This window comes from Spermophilus citellus, assembly GCF_964194105.1.
Source record: "Spermophilus citellus genome assembly, chromosome: 16".
NCBI classification, from domain to species: Eukaryota; Metazoa; Chordata; class Mammalia; order Rodentia; family Sciuridae; genus Spermophilus; species Spermophilus citellus.
This window is the reverse complement of record NC_138196.1, coordinates 74,164,762-74,185,082: the sequence shown is the minus strand read 5'-3', so window position 1 is coordinate 74,185,082 and position 20,321 is coordinate 74,164,762. Positions and strand designations below refer to the sequence as shown.

Genomic DNA, 20,321 nt, shown 5'->3' with positions numbered 1-20,321 from the left:
AGCGCAAGGCCAAGGACACCCAGACTCGGAAAGTGTGGCAGGAAGAGAAAGAATGTTAAATAATTCCCTAATCATGTTTTATGTTGATTGCATGTTGGGAAGGCAATGGGTTAGGAATATTGGGTTAAATAAAATATATTGTTAACTAATTACACTTGTTGCTTTGTACTCACCCGGCTCCCCCCGCCCTCCCCCCCTACTGGAGATTGAACCCAGGGGCACTCTATCCCTGAGCTACATTTCCAGCCCTTTTTTATTTTATTTTTCTTTATTTTTTAATAATCGGGATTGAATCCAAGGGTGGTCTACCACTGAGCTACATGCCCAAACATTTTTTATTTTTTGAGAAAGGGTCTCCCTAAGTTACTGATGCTGGCCTTGAACTCACGATCCTCCTGCCTCAGCCTCCCAAGCAGTTGGGATTACAAGCATAGCAAGTGTTTAAAACTATGTGTGGTTCCATCATGTTTCTACTGCTCTAGAGGTCCCAGGGAGGAAGCCACAACTTGTACCCTTCCAATCCACATTAATGAAAACAAAAACACAAAACAGGTGGGTCTCAAGAATGGGAACAGGCCTGGGAAATTACATCCAGGAATTACATAGCCAGGCCTGGCCAGGTGGCACACACCTGTAATCCCAGTGCTTTAGAGGCTGAGGTAAGAGGATCCCAAGTTCCAGGCCTGTCTAGGTAACTTACCATACTCTGTCTCAAAATAAAAAATAGGGCTGGAGATGTAGCTCAGTGGTAGAGCATCCCTGGGTTCAATCCCTAGTGGGGCTGGGGCAGAATTACACAGGCAGGACCCTCAACAATTAGCAGAGCTGCCTGGAATGTCTAAAGCTTGGGCCTTTGGAATAGACCTTCTAGTTCCATCACCACCTCCACTCCCAGGAATAGAGTTTCTTCCCAAGGAAAAGGCTGATGTCTGTTTAAAATGTAATTCTATTAATCACTGGTATCATATGAGGAGCGGGTAAGGTACCAAGAGTCCCACAAGACCATGCAGGGTGGCACTCTCCTGTAATCTTGCAACTCACCAGGCTGAGGCAAGAGGATCCCAGCTTCCAGGCCAGACTCAGAATTTAGCCAGGCCCTCAGCAACTTAGCAAGACCCTGTCTCAAAAAATAACAAGGCCTGGGGATGTAGTTCAGTGGCTAGCACCCCTGGGTTCAATCCCCAGTACCCCACCACACACATAAAAAGTCCCACTAGAGCTGGGCATGGTGACACAAAACTGTAATGCCAGTGACTCAGGAGGCTGAGGCAGGAGGATTAATTTATATATATATGGCTCAGTGGCAAAGTGCTCCTGGGTTCAATCCCCAGTACCAAAACAAAAAACAACAACAAAACCCCAACAAAACCACAACAACAACAACAAAACTCCTCTCTAGTGAGGCTAGAGAGGAGAGTAGCCTTCTACCAGAATTGTAGAATCTAGAGCTTTCTTTAGAGTCTTGGCTTTTTTACCGCAGGCCCTGCGAAGACTTTTGGGCTCCATCCCCTAGTAAGACCGAGGCCCAGGAGACCAAGACCTGCCAGAGTTGACAGTGTGTGAAGTGGAGGCTGCAATACAACTGACTCAGGGTCTGGCAGCTGCTTGGGAAAAACATTTGTCAAACAGTTCAGCTGCAGACAGGTTCCTGCATGAGGACCCCTATGGGAAATGAGAGGAGACTCATAGGCCAGAATGTGTAAGGACGAGGGGAAGCAAGGGCTGCTTTGTGTGGGGGTGGCACCTTAGGGAAAAACCCAGGAAGTCAAGAGATCTGAGTTCCAGCCCAGCTGCTGCACTTTTGTGGGTCCACTTCCTCACAGATGTAGGATGCTGGCTGGATCAGATTGGCTCTTCTCCCATTCTTGTGCTTCCAGGAACTCCAGGGAATAAGGGACGTGCATGGGGAGTCCAGAACCTTCCATTTGATTTTCAGAAATGCTTTTAAAAACTTCAATGAAAGTCGAAGATGTTAGAGACCACGGAGGTATTAAATTCTGCAGCTAGCTTAGCTCCTTCGGGGGAGGACTTTGGAATAAAACTTCTCCTATCAGCTTGAGTGAAGAGTCCAGGTCTCTGCAGAGCCATCTGCTTTAAATGAGAAGCAAGGAGAGGGCCGAGGTGGCCGCCTCTCCATGGGAAGAGTGTGAAGGGATCCACTCACACGGTGTTCAAGCACAATTCTGGAACTGCTTATCTGTGTGGATCAGCATTTCCTCAATACTGTGCCACCAAACACAATAATAAATTAGATGCTGCGTTTGACAGAAATGCAACTATCATACAAAACCCCTGACTGGGCATTTTTTTAAAAAATCAGATGGCTTCTTTGTCCTCAGTTAATTTCATAATTAACTATAAAATTCAACTTATGTTTCCTAATTACTTATAGTAAGATCTTTTTTTTTTTAAGAGCTTTGCTATTAAAAGTTTTGGAGGGGCTGAGGTTGTGGCAAGTGGTAGAGTACTTGCCTTAGCACCGGATATAAATAAATAAAACAAAGATATTGTATCCATCTACAACTAAATATATATATGAAGTTTGGGAAAGCACTGGACTAATCTCCCGGTCTTCCACCCGTGTGAGTGCTCTGCGTGGAGGAGGCATGGGCTCTCTGTAAGCCTTTGTTTCCTGGGCTACACCCCACTCTGAGCAGCTCTAAATTACCAGCCACTTCAATCCTTTGGGACGTAGTGTTAGATTTGGCCCACAGCTAACATTCCCACATTAACTAATTTTTTTAATATTTATTTTTAGGTGTAGATGGATACAACACAATGCCTTTTTTATTATTTTTTTTAATGTGGTGCTGATGATTGAACCCCGGCCCCGCCGGTGCTAGGCGAGCGCACTACTGCTGAGCCCCCCACATTAACTATTGTCACACACCACCTCTGGCACCCTTGGGTGCTCAGTGACCTTGACATTTTTCCCACCAACCTGAGAGCTCTATGTGGACAGGGTCTGTGCTGGCCTGGTCACTGCTGTGTCCCTAATGCCCAGCACAGGGCAACCTCCACACATTCAGTGGATGCCAGTATTGGGCACACACATGTGGAGTCCACATGTCTGTCCCTGCACCCCCTTGCCTGCCCTGTGCTACTGCTCCTTAGAGGGAGAGACCTGAATTGGAAGTCAGGAAACTGGGGGCTGGGGATGTGGCTCAGTGGCTCCATTCCCAGGACAGGAATCAAAGTCAGAAAACTAGGAGATTTGTCCCCTTCGTCCACTCATTGGTTACATGTGGCTTCTGGCTTCAGATGAAATCTATCCTACGATTTTCCCATTTTGCTGTTACCTTCACTGGTTCGTTGAAAGGATAAAACAATATTGTGGATGCAACAGAATTAGAATTGAAAATAATCGTTCAAGTTTGAGTGATTCTTACCTACTTTGCTTTTGTTTTAACCAAAGGGTCTAGAGACTCATCTGGGGGCCTTGGGTCACGCCCAGCTCCCGTCTTAGAGGTGTCCGACTTGCGACATCTCTCCAACCACCTTTCCCCCACTCACATGTAGCATGTCCAGCAGGGGAGGCCCGTCCTGACCCCCTTCAACACACACACACCTAAAGTCTTCCTTCTGATGTTCTGACCAAATCTGACCCCTCAGCCACGTCTGTGTCCCTTGGGAGGCTTTGCCCAATCAACCAAGGCCAATCACCGGCCTCCTCCCGTGGCCTCACTTGTCCCTCGCTGCTTCCTGTTTGCCCTGCCTGATCCCTGACATTCAGCTCACCACACCCTCACACGCCTTTCCCCTTCCCCACTGAACAGCAGCGATCACCCTGGGCCCCGGGAGGTGCAATCAGGTCTGATGCTGATGAGCCTGACCGCCAAGGTGAGCACTCAGGGTCCTGGAGGAAGACAGAGGTGGTCATCTCAAGCTTCCTTTCAAGTTCCCTTCAGCCCTAAACACTAAGGCTTCTGTCTCCCTCCTGCTACCTCCCTGCCACCATCACAGAGCCCCTAACGGAGAGGAGGCAGATGCTTAGACCTAGCCCCTGCTTCTGGGGCCTGGGGCTCAGGTAGGGTAGTGTGGGTACCATCTCTGCACCCACTGCAACTCTTATGTGATCCCATGTGAACCCTCACTCCCACGGCTTCTGTCCCTCTCACCCAGGGCTGGTGGCTCACAGAGAACGAACAGATTTAGGGACCCAATGCAACCTTTTAATTCCAAGCACAGTCCCCCCTCCCAGCATGATCACACACACATGGAAAGGGAATGCCAGGGTCTGGGCAGGAACAAAACCCAGACCTGGGCAAAAATATATATATAATTATATACACATACATATCTGGAGAGGAGGAAAGCTGGGCACGTGACTGGGCAGGGCAGGGAGTCAGGTGAGGAAAGCAGCAGGGGTGCCCCAATAAATTACATTCTGTAGAGAGCGTGGTGGGGGGTGCATGAGTATGGGCGGGGCCTGGGAGCCAGGACTCTCAGAGACGGACTGAGCCTGCCTCCTGGGAGGCTCAAGGCCTGGGCTCCTCTGGTCCCTGGGCAGGTGCTAGAAGGCACCCTGGCTGGCTTCCCCAAGGCTGGTGGCAGGCCAGGCATTGTATAGGCGGCATCTCCACTCTAAGCCAGGGCTTCTGGGGAAGCCATGGGGCTGGAGTAGGAGGCTTCAAAGCTTAGGGGTCACAACAGAAGACAGGGCAAGCTGGAGGGTAGGCAGACAGCCCTGCAGGAGGCCCCGCTGGAACCTGCTCCTGCCAGTCAGAGAAGCAGGAGGCCCAGGTGCAGGGAGCTGTCGGAAGGGAATGGAGTGCTTGGGCAGGCGGACACAGGGTCCCAGAGCTGTCCCTACCTGGCCTCATCCCACCTACTGTGCAGGACAGATGATAGTCTAACCACTTAGCACACCCTTCATTTCTCCTCACCTGATTCTGGGGACCTTCGTGTGGGGGTGACAGGCAGGGAGAGGGTGCAAACTTTAACTCTGTGTGTGCTGGGCTTGGCTGGGCAGTGCGGACCAGGGACAAGAGAAGGAGGCCCCGGCCCATCGTGGGGAAGGAAGTCCATGCCTCACGGCTCTGGGACTGCAGAGGCCCGGGCACCCCCTCGCCCTGAGGAATGGAACCCACTCTGCTTGTGCCCCGCCTCCCACTGCTCCTAGCCCACCAGGGGAAGAGGACGCTTCGGGGTCCAGTGGCCCCAGCTCCAGAGCCCGGAAGCAGCCTAGGAGAGGGGCTGGTCGTGGAGACGGTGGGCAGGCAGTCAGAAGAGGGAGGCCTTCTTCTTGAGCTCATTCCGCTTCCACAGGGCCAGCTTGCCGAACTCCTCAGGAGACATGGCAAAGACCCTCGAGAAGTCCTCCGCGGACAGGTGCCTCTGTGAGGGGACACACAGGCAGCTCATGGTGGGGGCTGTGCCAAGGACTAAGGGGACACAAGTAGAAGCCCAGGTCTTCTCCCCACCAGAGAGGAGCCCCACTGGTAGCCCCACGCCCCCAGGGCCTCCCCTGCATACCTCAAGCCTCATCCGATCTACGCCTGGAGGCAGCTTGGTTCGCCCCTTGTTGGTCACCACCAGCATTTCATAGGGATAGATCTGAGGGGGCAGGGAGGGCATCTGAGGCTCAAGAGAAGCTCCTGTCCACGTTTCCCCCTCTCCTCCCCAGGCCCCCTGTCCATCTGCAGAGGCCACTGGAGTTCATGCCACTTCGCCATCCACCTCCCACAGCTCCCCTGCTGCCACCCGGACCATCTCCAGGAGGACCCCAAGCGCATCCAACTTGCCTGGCTTCACCCCCCCACTGCCCACCCCGCTGTGGCGGTCAGGTCCCCTGCCCTCACCTTCTGCTCCAGCACACAGGGCAGGGAGTTCCCCCGGTCCATCCTCCCCCTCTGGCCCTCTCCGTTCTGGGGAGACCAAAGCCGCAGTGAGCCAGAGTGGGGCAGGGAGACCTTCCCAGCCTTACCCTGGGCCTCTTCGGTCTCCTCCAGCTCACTCCGCGGCCCCACACCCCCCTTCCCCCACACTGCCAGGTGCCTGGCCCTGGCTCCTGGCGCTCCGCCTGTTCCCCTCCAGGGGCACTCACCTGCAGGCCTGTGGGAGATAAGAGTGTTGTTCAGAGGCCAGCCCAGGTAGGGCAGCCTCCACACCGGGCAGCTCAGCAGCCGCCACCTCACGCAGACCCCCACCCGCAGACTTCCCCTTCCCCCTTCTCCAGCCGGCTTCTCACCTGGGCTTCCAGCCTCACTTCCTGAAGGGCTGAAGTCTGTCGACTGTAGCTAGGAGAGGATACAGATGGATCAGAGGAAGCTGAGGATGCTCCGCACCGGTCCCCTTCACTCTGAAGGCCTCCCTGTTCCCCCGCGCTCAGTCCCCCAGAAGCACCCTGCATGCAGCCTCTCCCACCAGCCTGTGACCCTGAGGCCTTACCCGGCTCAGGGTGGTCCTGCCATAGGAGGGGAGAGAAGACGACTTAGACGTCCCTGGATGCAAGGCTGGAAGAGAGCAAGAGGCTCAGTCCCTCGGACCTGATAGTCTTTCCCGAGAGGGCTGCCCTGCTGGCCTCCCCCGCCAGCTGGGCAGAGACAGGGGAAGTCGAGGGGATCCCAGTGCGCCCTGGCTGGCTCCCAGTTGCTACCCATGGACTTCAGCAAGCGACACAGTGCTGGGGTTCGTGATCTATCTAGATTGCCCCCTCCCTCCTCTCTAACTAAAAGCACACCAAATACCCAACTGGACCAAAAGTCTAAGTGTGAAAATCCAGAGCCAAAGTGGAGCCTTGCTGTCATGAAACAGGCTTCTAGGATATACAAATAAACCTAAAGTCTAGCCAAAATAATTGAATTATTATTATAATTTAACTAACACTCTTAGTAAACCAAACAAAAAAAAAATTTTTTGTGGTACTGGGGATTGAACCCAGGGTTGTCCTACCATTGAGCTACAACCCCAAACATATTTATTGTTTATTTTGAGACAGGATCTTGCTAAGTTACTGAGGCTGCCCTTGAACTTGTGATCCTCCTGCCTCAGCCTCCAAACTCACAAGAATTACAGGCATGTGCCACCACACCCAGCCAGCAATCAAATTTTGAACATCCGATGTTATAATTCAAAAGCCATCAACATTTGGGCACAGTTGGCTGAAGGTCACGCCAGCAGCCAGCCTACTTCACATTTCTAGCAACTTACACATTTCATAAGACCTCGAAACCAAGCACCGTGGATAACAATTCTAGAAAAATTGTTTTCAGTAACATTCTCTGCTAGAAAGAACTTCATAACTAAGATTCTTAGCTTGAATGGATCTCAAAGTTCCTTCACTGGGCTGGAGGTATAGCTCAGTGGTAGAGCAGTTGCCTATCATGAGTGAGGCCTTGGATTCCAGCCCCAGCCCACCTCCCCAAATGTGCTCCTTCATCCCCAATTACTGGAAATAGCTGGCATTCTATAGCAGTTGTTTTTTGTTCGATTGGTTGGTTTTGGTACTAGGGATAGAACCCAGGGGCACTTAACCAGAGCCACATTCCCATCCCTTTCTGTTTTTTATTCTGAGACTGGGTCTAGCTAAGTTGCTTAGGTCCTTGCTAAATTGCTGAGGCTGGCCTCAAACTTGCAAATTCTCCTGCCTCAGCCTCCCAAGTCAGCTAGCCATGCACCACCTCAGGCTCTGTGCAATTTATATGCTATCTATATTGCACACAGTATATATACAGGCTCTATAGGCGTTGTTTTGACAGGTATTTATGCTTAAATTTGTTTAGCCTCCGGTTGGCATAGGAGAAGTGGCTGCAGGGAACAGGCTGTGCCTCCACCTGGGGATTCCTGAGGCCATGTTTGTGGAAGACGGAGATTCCTTCCTGAAACAGCCTGAGGAGCAGACTGCAGATACAGTACGGAAGAAGCTGGTGAACAGTACCAAATGTATACATTTACGGAACTCAAACTTGCTTAAAAGAAAAAGAGGCTAAAAGGTCAGATTCCTGAAATTAAGCAGACTTTGGAAATTCTAAAATACAGGCAGAAGAAAATCCTGGGAGACTGGATTCTTCCTAGCAGATAACTAGTACTGCAAAACTTCACTCCTCCTACTGAGAAGGTTTGTGGCTGGGGATTATAAAGGAAGACAAGCTGCTGGCTCTGGGTCACTCAGAAGGTTAATCAGAACATTGGATGCCTTCACCAGAGACATTCAAGCTGCAAACCAGAATATCTGTTGGATCGTCATTGTCCTCAAAACCAACTTTGAGAAATCTCAGCTGGCTTCCCTCTGGACTCAGACACTGGGTTTCCCACCACAGGAATAATCCATTTTTTATTTATTTGCATAGAAATTCATTCTCATTAAATCCCTGGCTGTTAGCACCATCCAGCAACTATTCTTTATTCCTCAGTCCCAACAGATGATTCGGCTGGTTCCTAGTAAATCGAAGGCAACCAAATGAGAACATGGATTTATATTGTTCAAAGGAGAGAAGAATGTCTCTTTTCTTAACAAGATGGGAAACCGGGACTGGGGTTGTGGCTCAGAGGTAGAGCGCTTGCCTGGCATGTGTGAGGCACTGGATTCAATCCTCAGCACCACAAATAAATAAAGTCCATTGACAACTATCAAAATGTTGAAAGAAAGAGAGAGAGAGCGAGAGAGAGAGAGAGAGAGAGAGAGAGAGACTGACGGAGCCTCAGCTTGGCCAAACTTCTGCCAGACTGCAGAACCCTCTCTTATGCCTGTTGGTGCATTTTCTTCCTCCCTCTTTCCCCCCCTCCTCTCTGTACCAGGGATTGAACCCAGGGGCACTCAACCACTGAGCCACATCCCCAGTGCCCTCCACCTTTTTTTTGTACTTTTATGTTAGAGACAGGGTCTCATTGAGTTGCTTAGAGCATTACTAAATTGATGAGGCTGGCTTTGAACTCAAGATCCTCCTGCCTCAGCCCTGCAAGCCGTTGGAATTACAGGTGAGCGCCACCACACCTGGCTGGTGGGTGCATTTTCCTGTAAAATCCAGGGCTATCAAAGAATCCTGCTCAGTCAATTTAGCAAGAACACAGGCTTCCCCAATGCCTGTTCATCCTCCACTTCTGGTCAGGCTCCTCACCTGCTACCTTCCCTGGGTGATGTATGGTCACCCTATTCTGTCTCTAAAAAGAATCCTGTATGGTCAAATTAGCCAGAATTCCCTTCACCCTGATCTTCCTTCTTAGTCATTTTCTAGCCACTGACACCCTGCCCCACCGCCACCACACACACATACCATGCTCCTTGCTGTAAGCACCTGCTTGCTCACACTGCATTTAGAGTTGAACCCAGTCACTCTCCTCCACTCCAAGATCCCTTTGCAAAGGTCTTGATACCTATTATGAGGGTCCTGAGTAAAGTCTCTTCCCATGCTTAATAAATAAATAAACAAATACATATGCATGCATAAATTTGTTCAGCCTCGGTAGATTTGAAACTGTAAGAAGCTATCTTCCTAAAAACATTCTTTTATTTTATTTATTAATTTACTTATTTTTGCTACTGGGGATTGAACCCAGGGGCAATCTACCACTGAGCTATCCCAAGCCCTTTTTATTTTTTATTTTGAGACAGGGTCTCCCTATGTTGCCAAGGTTGACCTTGAACTTGTGATCCTCCGCCTCGGCCTCCGAGATGCTGGGATTACAGACCTGCACCAGCACGCCCAGGGGGGAACCTAAGGATTCTTTTTGGACAAGTTTAGCATCCCTAATCTGAAATTTTGAAATTCTTTAAAATTTTGAAAATTCTTCAAAAGCAGTTTTAGGTACAACATCCAGGCATGACATCTCCAGAAGAAGAAGAAGAACTAGTTTCTCTTTGTACCTTTTTTATGAGAGTGGTCACAATTTTTTCCAAGGCAAACTCCCCCTCACTTTGTGATGACCAGAATAAACTCGAATGCCCATTTCTAAGCAAATCTTGACAAGGGAATAAAAATACTGTGATTATTATTTTTTTAAGTTCTTCAAAATTTTGCTGACATCATGCTTACAAGGTTTTGTATTTCGTAGCATCATTTCTGATTTCAGATTTTAGGATCAGGAGTATTGAGCTAGTAAAGTTTATACAAATACTCCCAAATCTGAAGGGGAGGGAATCTCCAAAATTTGAAACACTTCTAGTCCCAAGCTTTTAAGATAAGAAATCCTCAACCAGTATGGGAAATCATCAGCTTTTGCAATCACCATTCATTACTGAAGCACTGTGCACTCTCGCAGTAAGTACACATTTATACCACGACCAACTGATGCCATCTCAACCTGCCAAACACATGGGAAGATTTTTCACTGCAAATCACTTCTAGATGCTTACTGATATTTTGTGCTTGTTTGTTTTTTTGTTTGTTACAGGGGAACTAACCCAGGGAAGCTCTACCACTGATCCACATCCCTACTCTTTTTTTTTTTTTTTTTGAGACACTAAGTTGCTTAGAGTTTCGCTAAATTGCCAAGACTGGCCTCAAACTTGTGATCCTCCTGTCTCAGCCTCCTGAGTAGCTGGGATTACAATCATGTGCCACTGTGCTGGGCTCCTTACTTATGTTTGAAACTTACAGTTCCGAGGCTACCATTAGTCAGAAAGGCATGCCTTTCATGCTTCAGAACTGTTAAGGGTGATCAAATATGATAGTAACCTACAGAGTCCCATGACCATGGTTCATGCACAAGTCCATGCTGAAAGTGGCTTTTAGGTAGTAGTTGGCTATTCGACTTCACAAAGCCCAAAAGGAAGTCACAAGCTCTTTTTTGGCTGAGCAGAAGAACCTGGTAGAACACTGAGGGTGAATCCAACCTGGAGCATCCTTCTGTCTACCCCTTTCTCCAGCCCTTGACTATTGAGTGCATGTTTTCTAAGATGCCTTTTGGAACTTCTCACCCTGTGCTGCATCCTGGGCACTCTCCACATCCTAGCCACGTGTCACTCTATAGGTCCTTCAATTCCCAGTCCCAGGGGCTTCTCCCTCTGTTCATCAGAACTGCCAAGCGGGTAGCACACACCACCCAGAATCCCAGCAACTGGAGAGAATGAGGCAGGAGGATTGCATGTTCAAGGCCAGCCTCAGCAACCTAGTGAGGCCCTAAGCAACTCAGCAAGACTCTGTCTCTTTTATAAAAAGGGCTGGGAATGTGGCTCAGTGGTAAAGCACCCCTGGGTTCCATCTCCAGTGCCAGAAAAACAAAGGGTCACACCCCAGAGCCTGTTGTTGGTCACCATGGCTGTACCTCGAAGCTGTCAGACACCCACTTGGTGGCCGCAGCCGCCTCTGTTTATAGCTCCTGCTCAGTCCCACCCCACCACCCTGGCTCCTCGATCTCCTAGAGAACTCCAGTTTCTTACATCCCCACAGCCAGTGCCTTCTCAGCTTCTCCCTGTGGTCAGGCACCTCTGCAGCAGTGTGCTGGCCTCCCTGGCCCTCAGCACCTGCCTTAACACACACTAATCTTGAATCAACCCAACCTCTGCCCTCCTGCTGCCAGTCATGGAGGAAGAACCCCATACTGTGGATCAGCAGAACTATCGGGGTAAGCCATGAACACTGGCACACACCTGTAATCCCAGTGGCTCGGGAGGCTGAGGCAGGAGGATCGCAAGTTCAAAGCCAGCCTCAGCAACAGAAAGGCACTTAGCAACTCAGTAAGACACCGTGTCTAAATAAAATACAAAATAGGGCTGGGGGGGGCTGGGGATGTGGCTCAAGCGGTAGCGTGCTCGCCTGGCATGCGTGCGGCCCGGGTTCGATCCTCGGCACCACATACAAAACAAAGATGCTGTGTCCGCCGAGAACTAAAAAATAAATATTAAAAATTCTCTCTCTCTCTCTCTCCTCTCTCGCTCTCTCTTTAAAAAAAAGCAATTGGCATAAAAAAAATAAAATTTAAAAAAAAAATAGGGCTGGGGATGTGGCTTAGTGGTTAAGCACCCCTGGGTTCAATCCCCAGTACCACCCCTCCCCCCAAAAAAACCCAGCCATCAAGGAAAAACCTTGCACCCTTCCCTGATCCCCTCACCTCACACAGAAGCACAGCAGACAACCTCAAGTCCTGAGCTGGCCTGTCCCCACAGCTGTCCTCACGCCTCAGAGGAGGGGCCCTCCAGGCCAGCCTCCTCCCATGCTGCTCTCAACCAGCCCTCCCACTGGATCCTAACTGAGGTGTCCCCCAGGGCAAAGCCTGAGCACCCTGTCCTTCCCTCTTCTACCCACAGTCTTATCTTCTCAGCAATTCACCACCTCCAAGCTGAAGGTTCTCACTCTCCCAGTGCAGCTGAACTTGGTCCCTGCTTACACGCTCTTCAGGACATTTCAAACCCAACCCTCCTGAAACCAGGCCATTCCTCTCCCTGGAACCTACCTCTTATCATCTCAGTTCTGAGTCTGTCACCCAGGACTTAAGACAAGGCCCTACTCCTCCTTCCCCACCCCACATCCTTCGGGCCACCAAATTCCCGGCAGGGCATTCCACCTCCTAGGTACTCCTCTGATCCATCCCCCCTTCCTGGACCCATGCAGATCTGCAGCTGCTCCTACTACTATGGTTTGGGTACAGTCTGAGTGTGTCCCCTAAAGCTGTGGTGCAATCTAATCCTCATTGTGAGGTGCTACAAGATGAAGACTTAATCCAGCTATGATGTGCAGAGATGGCATCTTTGATCAGGATTAGATAAGTCATCAGGATAGAACCCCCATGATTGAATCCTGATGGTTTTATAAGAAGAGGAGGAGAAACCAGACAGACACACAGACGCACACCTACACCCCCTGTCTCTTGTCATGTGAACCCTGTGCCACCTCAGTACTCTGCAAACAAGATGTGAGCCCCGAAACCTCTAGAACTATGAACTAAACAAACCTTTTTTATTTATAAAGTTAGCTGCCTCAAGTATTTTGCTAGAGTGATGGAAAGCTGACTAACACACTCAGATGACTGGAGAGTGTGACAGATCATTTGTAAAGATGGCTGGGACCATCAATGCCTATCCTGCCTGCCTTTTGCAACACAACCCTAAGTTCCTTGCATCAAGAGGCAGAGCTTATCTCCCCTCCTTATGTCTAGCTGCTTCATGACCTGCTTTGGCCAACAGAAGTAATGCTATGTGGATTTTAGATTAGCCTTTGTGAGGAGGCCTGGCAGTTCTCATTTTGGGGTCCCCAGGTCTCTCTTCTCTGTAGTCATCATGCTCTAGGGAAGTCCAGGCAAACCTGGGGTCACCAAAAGCCCAGCACTCAAGGCCCCAGTTCACCAGTGTCTTGGCCTCACTGTGCGCTCCTCTGTGCTCTGCAATCCTGGCTCCTGGCAGTTCTGAGCAGGCCAGGAGGCTTCATGTCCCTTCCTATGCCTCTGCACTGTTCCCAATCTCTGCGATGACGGTCTTCCTCACTCATTTGTCTGTCTCATTGTCTCACTCTTTAAGACACAGGTTAGCCACCAGGCCCTGTCACTGTCCTCGCAAAACACCAACTGCACCCTCTGTCCCAACACCTGCCACATGTACCAGAACCCCAGGTTCCATGTCAGTTCCCCATTGACTACAAGCTCCCAGAGGATGAGACGGGACTTTTTCACTTGTGATATCCTGGTACCCAGGGCGTGGCAGACCCTCGGTTAGTGTCGGTTAAATTAAACAAAACCTGCTGACCCACACCAGGTCCCGCACCTTCTGTGTCTCACAACTCAACAGACAACTGCAGTGCAGGCTGGGTCTGGCCAGGTGGCTCTGAGCCCCTTCACAGCACTCACAGGTATGGAAGGGTGTCCGGTCGGGCAGGGAGCGGGTTTTCCTCCGTATAGGCAACGACTTTTCCATCTCTTCTTTCAAGATCAGCTTTCCCAAGTTGGAAGTAACCTGAAGAAGGAGAGTGGAAGATGAGGCTGAGACACAGGTTCCCATCTCCCACCTCTGCAAGGCCCAGAGTTGGGGACTGCAGGAAGGAGGAGGGAGGGTTCTCCCAGGTGGCTGGGTTGTGCCCTGGGGCCCGGGGACTCCCTTGTTCTTTCCCTACAGCCACATTAGGTTCTTCAAAGCACTCAGGTGAACTCTGCTGCAGAGACTTCCCTGTCCCATGTCACTATGGCCAAAGCCCAAGCCCATATCAGGGGTAGTAGCCTTTCCATGGCTCCCAACTCTCTCCCCTTCCCTGGGCCAGTCGCCCATCTCTCCTTTCTCTTCCCCTGACCTGCTTATCCTGCTGAGCCTGGTGCTGTGGACCCACCCTCCTCGGTGCTTTAACATCCCCCCAGAGCAGCTAGAAGTCCCGATGTCCCTTCAAAAGCAGCACGTGGAATCCCGGGAAGAAGAGGGATTTCTCACTGGTTTAACAAGGATGCTCTTCTGCCATGAACCCTGTGGACTAGCTACAGGACCAGAACATCGGTCCCCCAGAAGACAAGGGGGCACGAGATGCTACCTTACTGAGCTCCTCTTTCTGACGCTCCCTGAGCGCCTTCATCTCCTCCCCAGAGTCGTCATCTTCCTCCTCCTCCTCTTCCTCTGCCCCCCTGCGAGATGCCTTCCGCTTCCTCCACTCGGTCTCTAGGAGACAAGAGGCAGTGCAGCCAATCAGCCAGGGGTCAACAAGCGTGTCTCAGAGGCTGGCTCTGCACATGGCACTGGGATGGCTCTTGATGAGCTACAAATTCTTTTTTATTTTTATTTAAATTTTTTTAATTTGAAAGAAAAAAATTTTTTTTGAGATGGGAGTATTGCCACATTGTCCAGATTGGCTTCAAACTCATGAGCTCAAGTAATCCTCCCTCCTCAGCCCCCGGAGTAGGTGGGACTATAGCTTGTGTCACCAAGCCCAGAACCATAAGTCCTTTAAAAAAATAAAATAAAGGGAGAGCTGGGTGCAGTGGCACATGCCTGTTATCCCAGAAGCTGGGGAAGCTGAGGCAGGAGGATTGTGAGTTCAAAGCCAGCCTCAGCAAAAGCAAGGTGCTAAGTAACTCAGTGAGACCCTGTCTCTAAAATAAAATACAAAATAGGGCTGGGGATGTGGCTCAGTGGTTGGGTGCTCCTGAGTTCAATCCTTGTTACCCCCAAAAAATAAAATACAGGGGCTGGGAGGTGGCTCTGTGGTAGAGCACTTGTCAAGTATGCATGAGGCCTTGGGTTCAATCCCCAGGACCACAATAAATAAAAATTAATAAATTAATAAAGTAATTAATTTAATTAAATAGAGGCTAGGGGTGTAGCTCAGAGGTAGAGCATGTATTTAGTATATACAAAGTCTATCTCCAGCACCAAAAATAGTAATAATAACTCAAAAAAATAAAAATAAAGCTGGGCACAGTGACACATGCCTGTAATCTCAGCAAATTGAGAGGCTGAGGCAGGAGGATAACAAGTTTGAGGCTAGTCTTAGCAACTTAGCAATCCTTCAACAACTTAGTGAGTCCCTATCTCAAAACAAAAATAAATAAAAAGGGCTGGAAATGTAGTTCAGAAGTAGAGCACCCCTGGGTTCAATCCCTACTACAAAAAAAAAAAAAAATTCAAAGTAAGAGTAACATTTCCTCCCCTTGCTGTGAAGCTGGGTAGAAAACAGACACATGGGGCTGGGTGCTGTGGCGCACGCCTCTAATCCCAGCACCTTGGGAGGCTGAGGCAGGAGGATTTCGAGTTCAAAGCCAGCCTCCGCAACTTAGCAAGGCCCTAAGCAACTCAGCGAGACCTGTCTCTAAGTAAAACATAAAAACGGCTGGGATGCGGCTCAGTGGTTAAGTACCTCTGGGTTCAATCCCTGGTATGAAAGAAAATAGGGATTGAAAAAAAATATGGCTTAAATTCCTGGAAACAAGTCCTCTTGTTTATGTTTCTCTCTTCCAGAACTCCTATCACAGGGCCTGGGTCACAGCAGAAGTTTAAGAAATGTCTATTGAGTGACCAGATCAATGAAGGGAACAGGGAGGAATGACTAACCGTAGTGCCACAGGGGAGCAGGGACAGGTGCTCAGTGGGGTGGGGACAGTTCATGTAGGTCTAAAAGCCACAGGGCATGGGGTGGGGTGGAACTGGGTTCATGGCCCTTTAATAGGGACCAAGATGGATTAGTGAGGAGGGGTCCCAGCCTCCCCTCTCCCAGCTTTTCCTACCCACAACAGCCAGCGACGGTGGGCATGGCCAGTAGTCGGTTTCGATCTTGGCGGGCTGGTTGGGGTCAGGGGGCTGGGCTGCGGGGAACTTGGACGACTCGATGATGTCCTCGATGAGGTGCTTGCTCTGAGGGCTGCCTCCCATGGACTCTGCCGACAGAGGTCAGAGTTGGCACCCACACAGCCCACCCCACCTGGCCAGTGTGGCCCCCAGCTCCTGCACCTCTCCCCTCACACCTGTGAGCTCCTGGATATAGAAGCAATGGATTGCAAGGAGCACAGGACAAATATCACATGATGTCATGAAGGGTGAATCTCCTGTCCCCTCCCAGGCACCCCTCGGCACAGGCCACGGCCCCCCAGCATGTGGCAGGAAGGGGGACCCTGGGAAGTTGGAGGACCTCACCTCTCTGCTTGTAGATGGGTGGTTTCTTGTAGATGTTGGAGTCTGGGCGGGTGGTCTCTGTGACAAGGAACAAGAGCAGATGAGAAGGGAGGGAGACATGCTGATGGCAGGAGACACTGGAGAGTGGAGGCAAGTGGAAGGGACAAATGGGACAGGACCAAGAGCCCAGACAGAACTGGAGGTCCTGGACTGACCCTCAGGGGGGTTGGGGAGGAGGGAAACAGGACAGGCCCACTGTCATGGCAGCTCTGCCTGGGTCCTGATATCCTGGGGTCCAGCCAGGTCGGTGGTGAGCTCACATCCCCAAGAGCAGGGGATTGAGAATAGGGGTTTGAGAAGAAGGGAAGTGACGAGGAGAAGATGCAGCCGTGTGGCAACCACACCTACCAGGGTGGTGGAAGTGGGGCAGGCTGGTGCGGGGGGTTCCCGTGGTTCTCGGGGCTGAAGCTTGAGAGATGAGGCCAGGGGTCCGGCTCTCTGCCCACACCTACAGAACAGAAGTGTGCAGCTTCCAGGTCCCCCACGTAGCCCCTCGGACCCACAGGGACACCTCTCACCTTTCTCCCTCTTCCTACCCAGGCAGCCCACATCCCAGCCCCAGAGCGACGCTGTGGCAGAGGAAGGGCATTCAAGGACTCCATCTGCCCAGGGAGAGTGTTAAACGAGTCCTGGGTCAGACAGACAGACGGGCACAGAGTTGGCCAGCGTCGGGCTGGGATCTGCTGAGTCTGTCATCCCTGGTACTCTGCCGAGCTCAATCTGGGTATCTGGGGGGAGGGGAGCTGGGGCCCCATCAGAGCAGGGCTGGGCAAGTTTCAGGGTGGGACAGACTCACCTCTGGGGATGGTGGGGGGGATGTGGATTTGGGCGACAGAGAGCGCTGTGAATGGAGAGGGGGCTGGTCAGAGTCACAAGGGTGGGATTCATCCCTCATCACTGGAACCTCAAAGGGCCACTTCATCCTCCACCCAACTCCACACACTTCCCTAGCCCACTCTCTTCTCTCTGGGATCCTTGCCATTTCCAAGCTCGGGCTTTCCATCCTTCTTCCCAGTGTTCTCAGGACCCAGTCCTGAGTCTTTCCATATGAAGCATGAAGCAGCCCGCCATCTTGGAACAGTGTGCTCGGTGCTCTGAGGGCCAACTGCCAACCAGCTAAGGCCCTGTCCTCAGAGCCTAACAAGGAATGGCAGGGACAATGCCATCAAGCACCCAGGAAGGAAGTCTGGGCTCCCTGGCCAGATATTTAAATCTGACTCCACAGTCTGGCCCCAGTTCACTGCTCAGCCATGACCCTGTCCCTTTCTTAAATACAAATGACAAAGTACCTGCCCATGTATTGCCTCAGGCACCTTGTGGGTGGACAAACAGAGCTATCTGTCACCTGTGTGTTACAGGAGGGGAAACAGAGGCCCCAACCTCATAATGGGCCCTGAGTTAGGACTTCCAGCCTCTAAGTTCAGAGCTCCAAGCTTTTTCTACACATTTTGTTCTTGCTGCCTATTTGCACTCTTTTCCCACGTAACCCCTCTCTAAGACGCTGCTCAAATGTGGCTTCCCCAGCTCTCTACATGTGGCCCCACCCTAACCTTGAGCTCTGCTGCCTGCTCTCTGCCAAATGCTGGTTGGTCATTCAGGTGGATTCCGTGATTCCCACCTGATTCCCAAGCACAGTCCCTTTTTCCTTGGGTGAAGTCTGGCTTCCAGGAAAGAGGACCCAGAGGGATTCTAGTCACCAGCCAGTGGGCTGGGGAGCCAGTCCCTAACCCCACTCACCTCTCGGCTTCTGGGCAGCTCCACATGATCCAGGAGGGAATAGGTAAAGTGGGGCTCATAGATCATGAGGTCAGGCCTCTCAATGTCCAGGATGGCCTTGTCCTTGGGGATGGCAGCCAGGTCCTTGTAGCCCAGTACCTGGTTATCCATCTTGGCCTAAAGTGAAATGGGGTAAATGGAACAGATGTGCTGGAAGCCTCACCTAGGGCACCACCCTTGCTGGCTGGGCTTAGTTTGTTGCCAAGAAAGTGAGCAGCCATTTTAGATGGCCACTCTCACAAGTTGATAGCTCATTGTTTTAAGTTTAGGGATAAAGATAGTTTTAAAAGACAGGATAGTCCTTTGACTAGCATTTTGAATGCAACAAGGCTAGACCCTGCCAGGGGCAGTGGGGAACCTTCCCTGGCTCTCTGGCTTCTCTCCACCTGCCAAGCACCGGCAGGACCAGCAGTGGGGGCCTGTGAATGAAGAGAAGCGGGTGCCGCCCTCCCTCCTCCGGGACTGCGGCTGCTGGTGGCCGACAGGGGTACTCACCACGATGCTGGAGGGAGAGCCGGGCACACTCGAGTCTCGGGAGGAGCTGACGCTCCCGGGGGAGGTAAGAGGTTGCTGGGGAGAGCGAGAAGGCGGCCGAGTGGGCATGTGCGTGGGTGCGAGGGCGGGGGCGCGGGTCTGCCCTAGGCCTCTGGGGACCCGGCGTGCTGCGCGGCGGGCGGCCACCAGGTGGCACCCTTGACTCCCGAGCTGGCCCTCGCGGGCAGCCCGCCCCCACCCGGCCCTGCGCCCCCTGCCCGGGCGGGTGCAGCCCGCGCACCTTCTGCAGCCGTTCCATGCAGCCCGGAGCTCGCCACGCCGCCGCTCACTCGCAGAGGCCTGTGCGCGGGGAGAGGACAGGGGTCAGGCGCGGCCCGGCTCCCGCAGCAAGGGCGTCCCCCCGCGCTGTCGCATCCTCATCCCTCGGCGACTCTCCAGGATGCTGACCGCGAGGCAGGTCTGGAAGGACAGGGAGGGCGGCGCCAGGAGGGCCGTTAGGCTCGGGTCTCCGCGGCGCTGGCCTCAGCTTTGCGTTCGCTCGGCCCCGACCCGGCGCGCCGCGCGTGCGGACCCGCCGGCCGAGCGGACGCGCTGCACTTGTTTTTGAGCCATTGTTCTCCGGCTCCAAAGGAAATGACGGCAGGGGTCAGCCGGCTTCCCAGTGCCGGGTGGCCTTTACATCCCCTGCGCGCTCACACCTGCCGTGCCCTGCCCCCACCGGAGTCCCGGCTTCAGGCCGCTAGGCCCACTCCCCGTCGATCTCCTTTCCCCATTCTCCCGGGGATGCTCTAACGCAGAGGGACTTAGTCATACTCAGGAGAGATGGACGCAGGGCAGGAAGGGGCCGTGGAGCCAAGTGCACGAGGTCAGGCCACTGGCTGGAAACGGCGGCTTGCCCCAGAGGGAGCCCACACCCCCCACCCCCCACCCCCCGTTCCTGGTACAGCAACCAGTCCTCCTCGCAGGCTTTTGGTAAGGCATCCTCGGGCCGAGCCACATCCCTGCTCCCCCAGCAATTACCCCCACTCCCTGCACTGGACCCCTTAACATGCAGGGAGTCTCCAGCTAGGTCCAGGGTGGCAGTGGCAGTGCCAGCAGAGCTGCCTATCCATATGCTGGCAATAAGCCACAAAATGAAGAGAGAGCTGTCAGCTATAGAAAGTACAAGGAGGTTAACGCGGTAGCTACAAGCATGGAACTGCTCTTAAGCCAGGGTGCCTCAGCTTGAGGAACTCTGCTACTCTGGATGCTGTGTGACCTTGGGCAAGTTATTTACCCCTCCTGTGTTTCATATTTCTCATCTATATAACGAGGAGTAGTAATAATCCCTGAGTCACAGGATTGCTATGAGTATCATGTAAGTAATAAGAGTAGAGTGTGTAAAATATGATACATTCCATGTAAAGGAGTAGCTATTATTAGTTATACCTCCTCATGGACTGATGACTTAGGGGGGGTTTTCTGTAGCCATTCCTGGCAACAGTCACAAAGGACTGAGGGGGGCTATTGGTGCCCCTAATCTTTTCACCTG

General features: G+C 51.8%; 1 protein-coding gene across 1 annotated transcript; it reads right to left on the bottom strand.

Moving 5' to 3' along the window:
• Positions 1 to 4,164: 4,164 nt before the first annotated feature.
• On the bottom strand, positions 4,165 to 19,481 carry DMTN (dematin actin binding protein). The gene is given in 15 exon segments (XM_081269497.1): positions 4,165 to 5,337; positions 5,476 to 5,556; positions 5,802 to 6,040; positions 6,043 to 6,054; positions 6,191 to 6,239; positions 6,391 to 6,455; positions 13,720 to 13,825; positions 14,388 to 14,512; positions 16,075 to 16,224; positions 16,481 to 16,537; positions 16,868 to 16,967; positions 17,316 to 17,360; positions 18,257 to 18,412; positions 18,791 to 18,865; positions 19,071 to 19,481. Coding segments are annotated over 15 exon segments (1,392 nt in total). The 5' UTR covers positions 19,089 to 19,481; the 3' UTR covers positions 4,165 to 5,223.
• Positions 19,482 to 20,321: the final 840 nt, after the last annotated feature.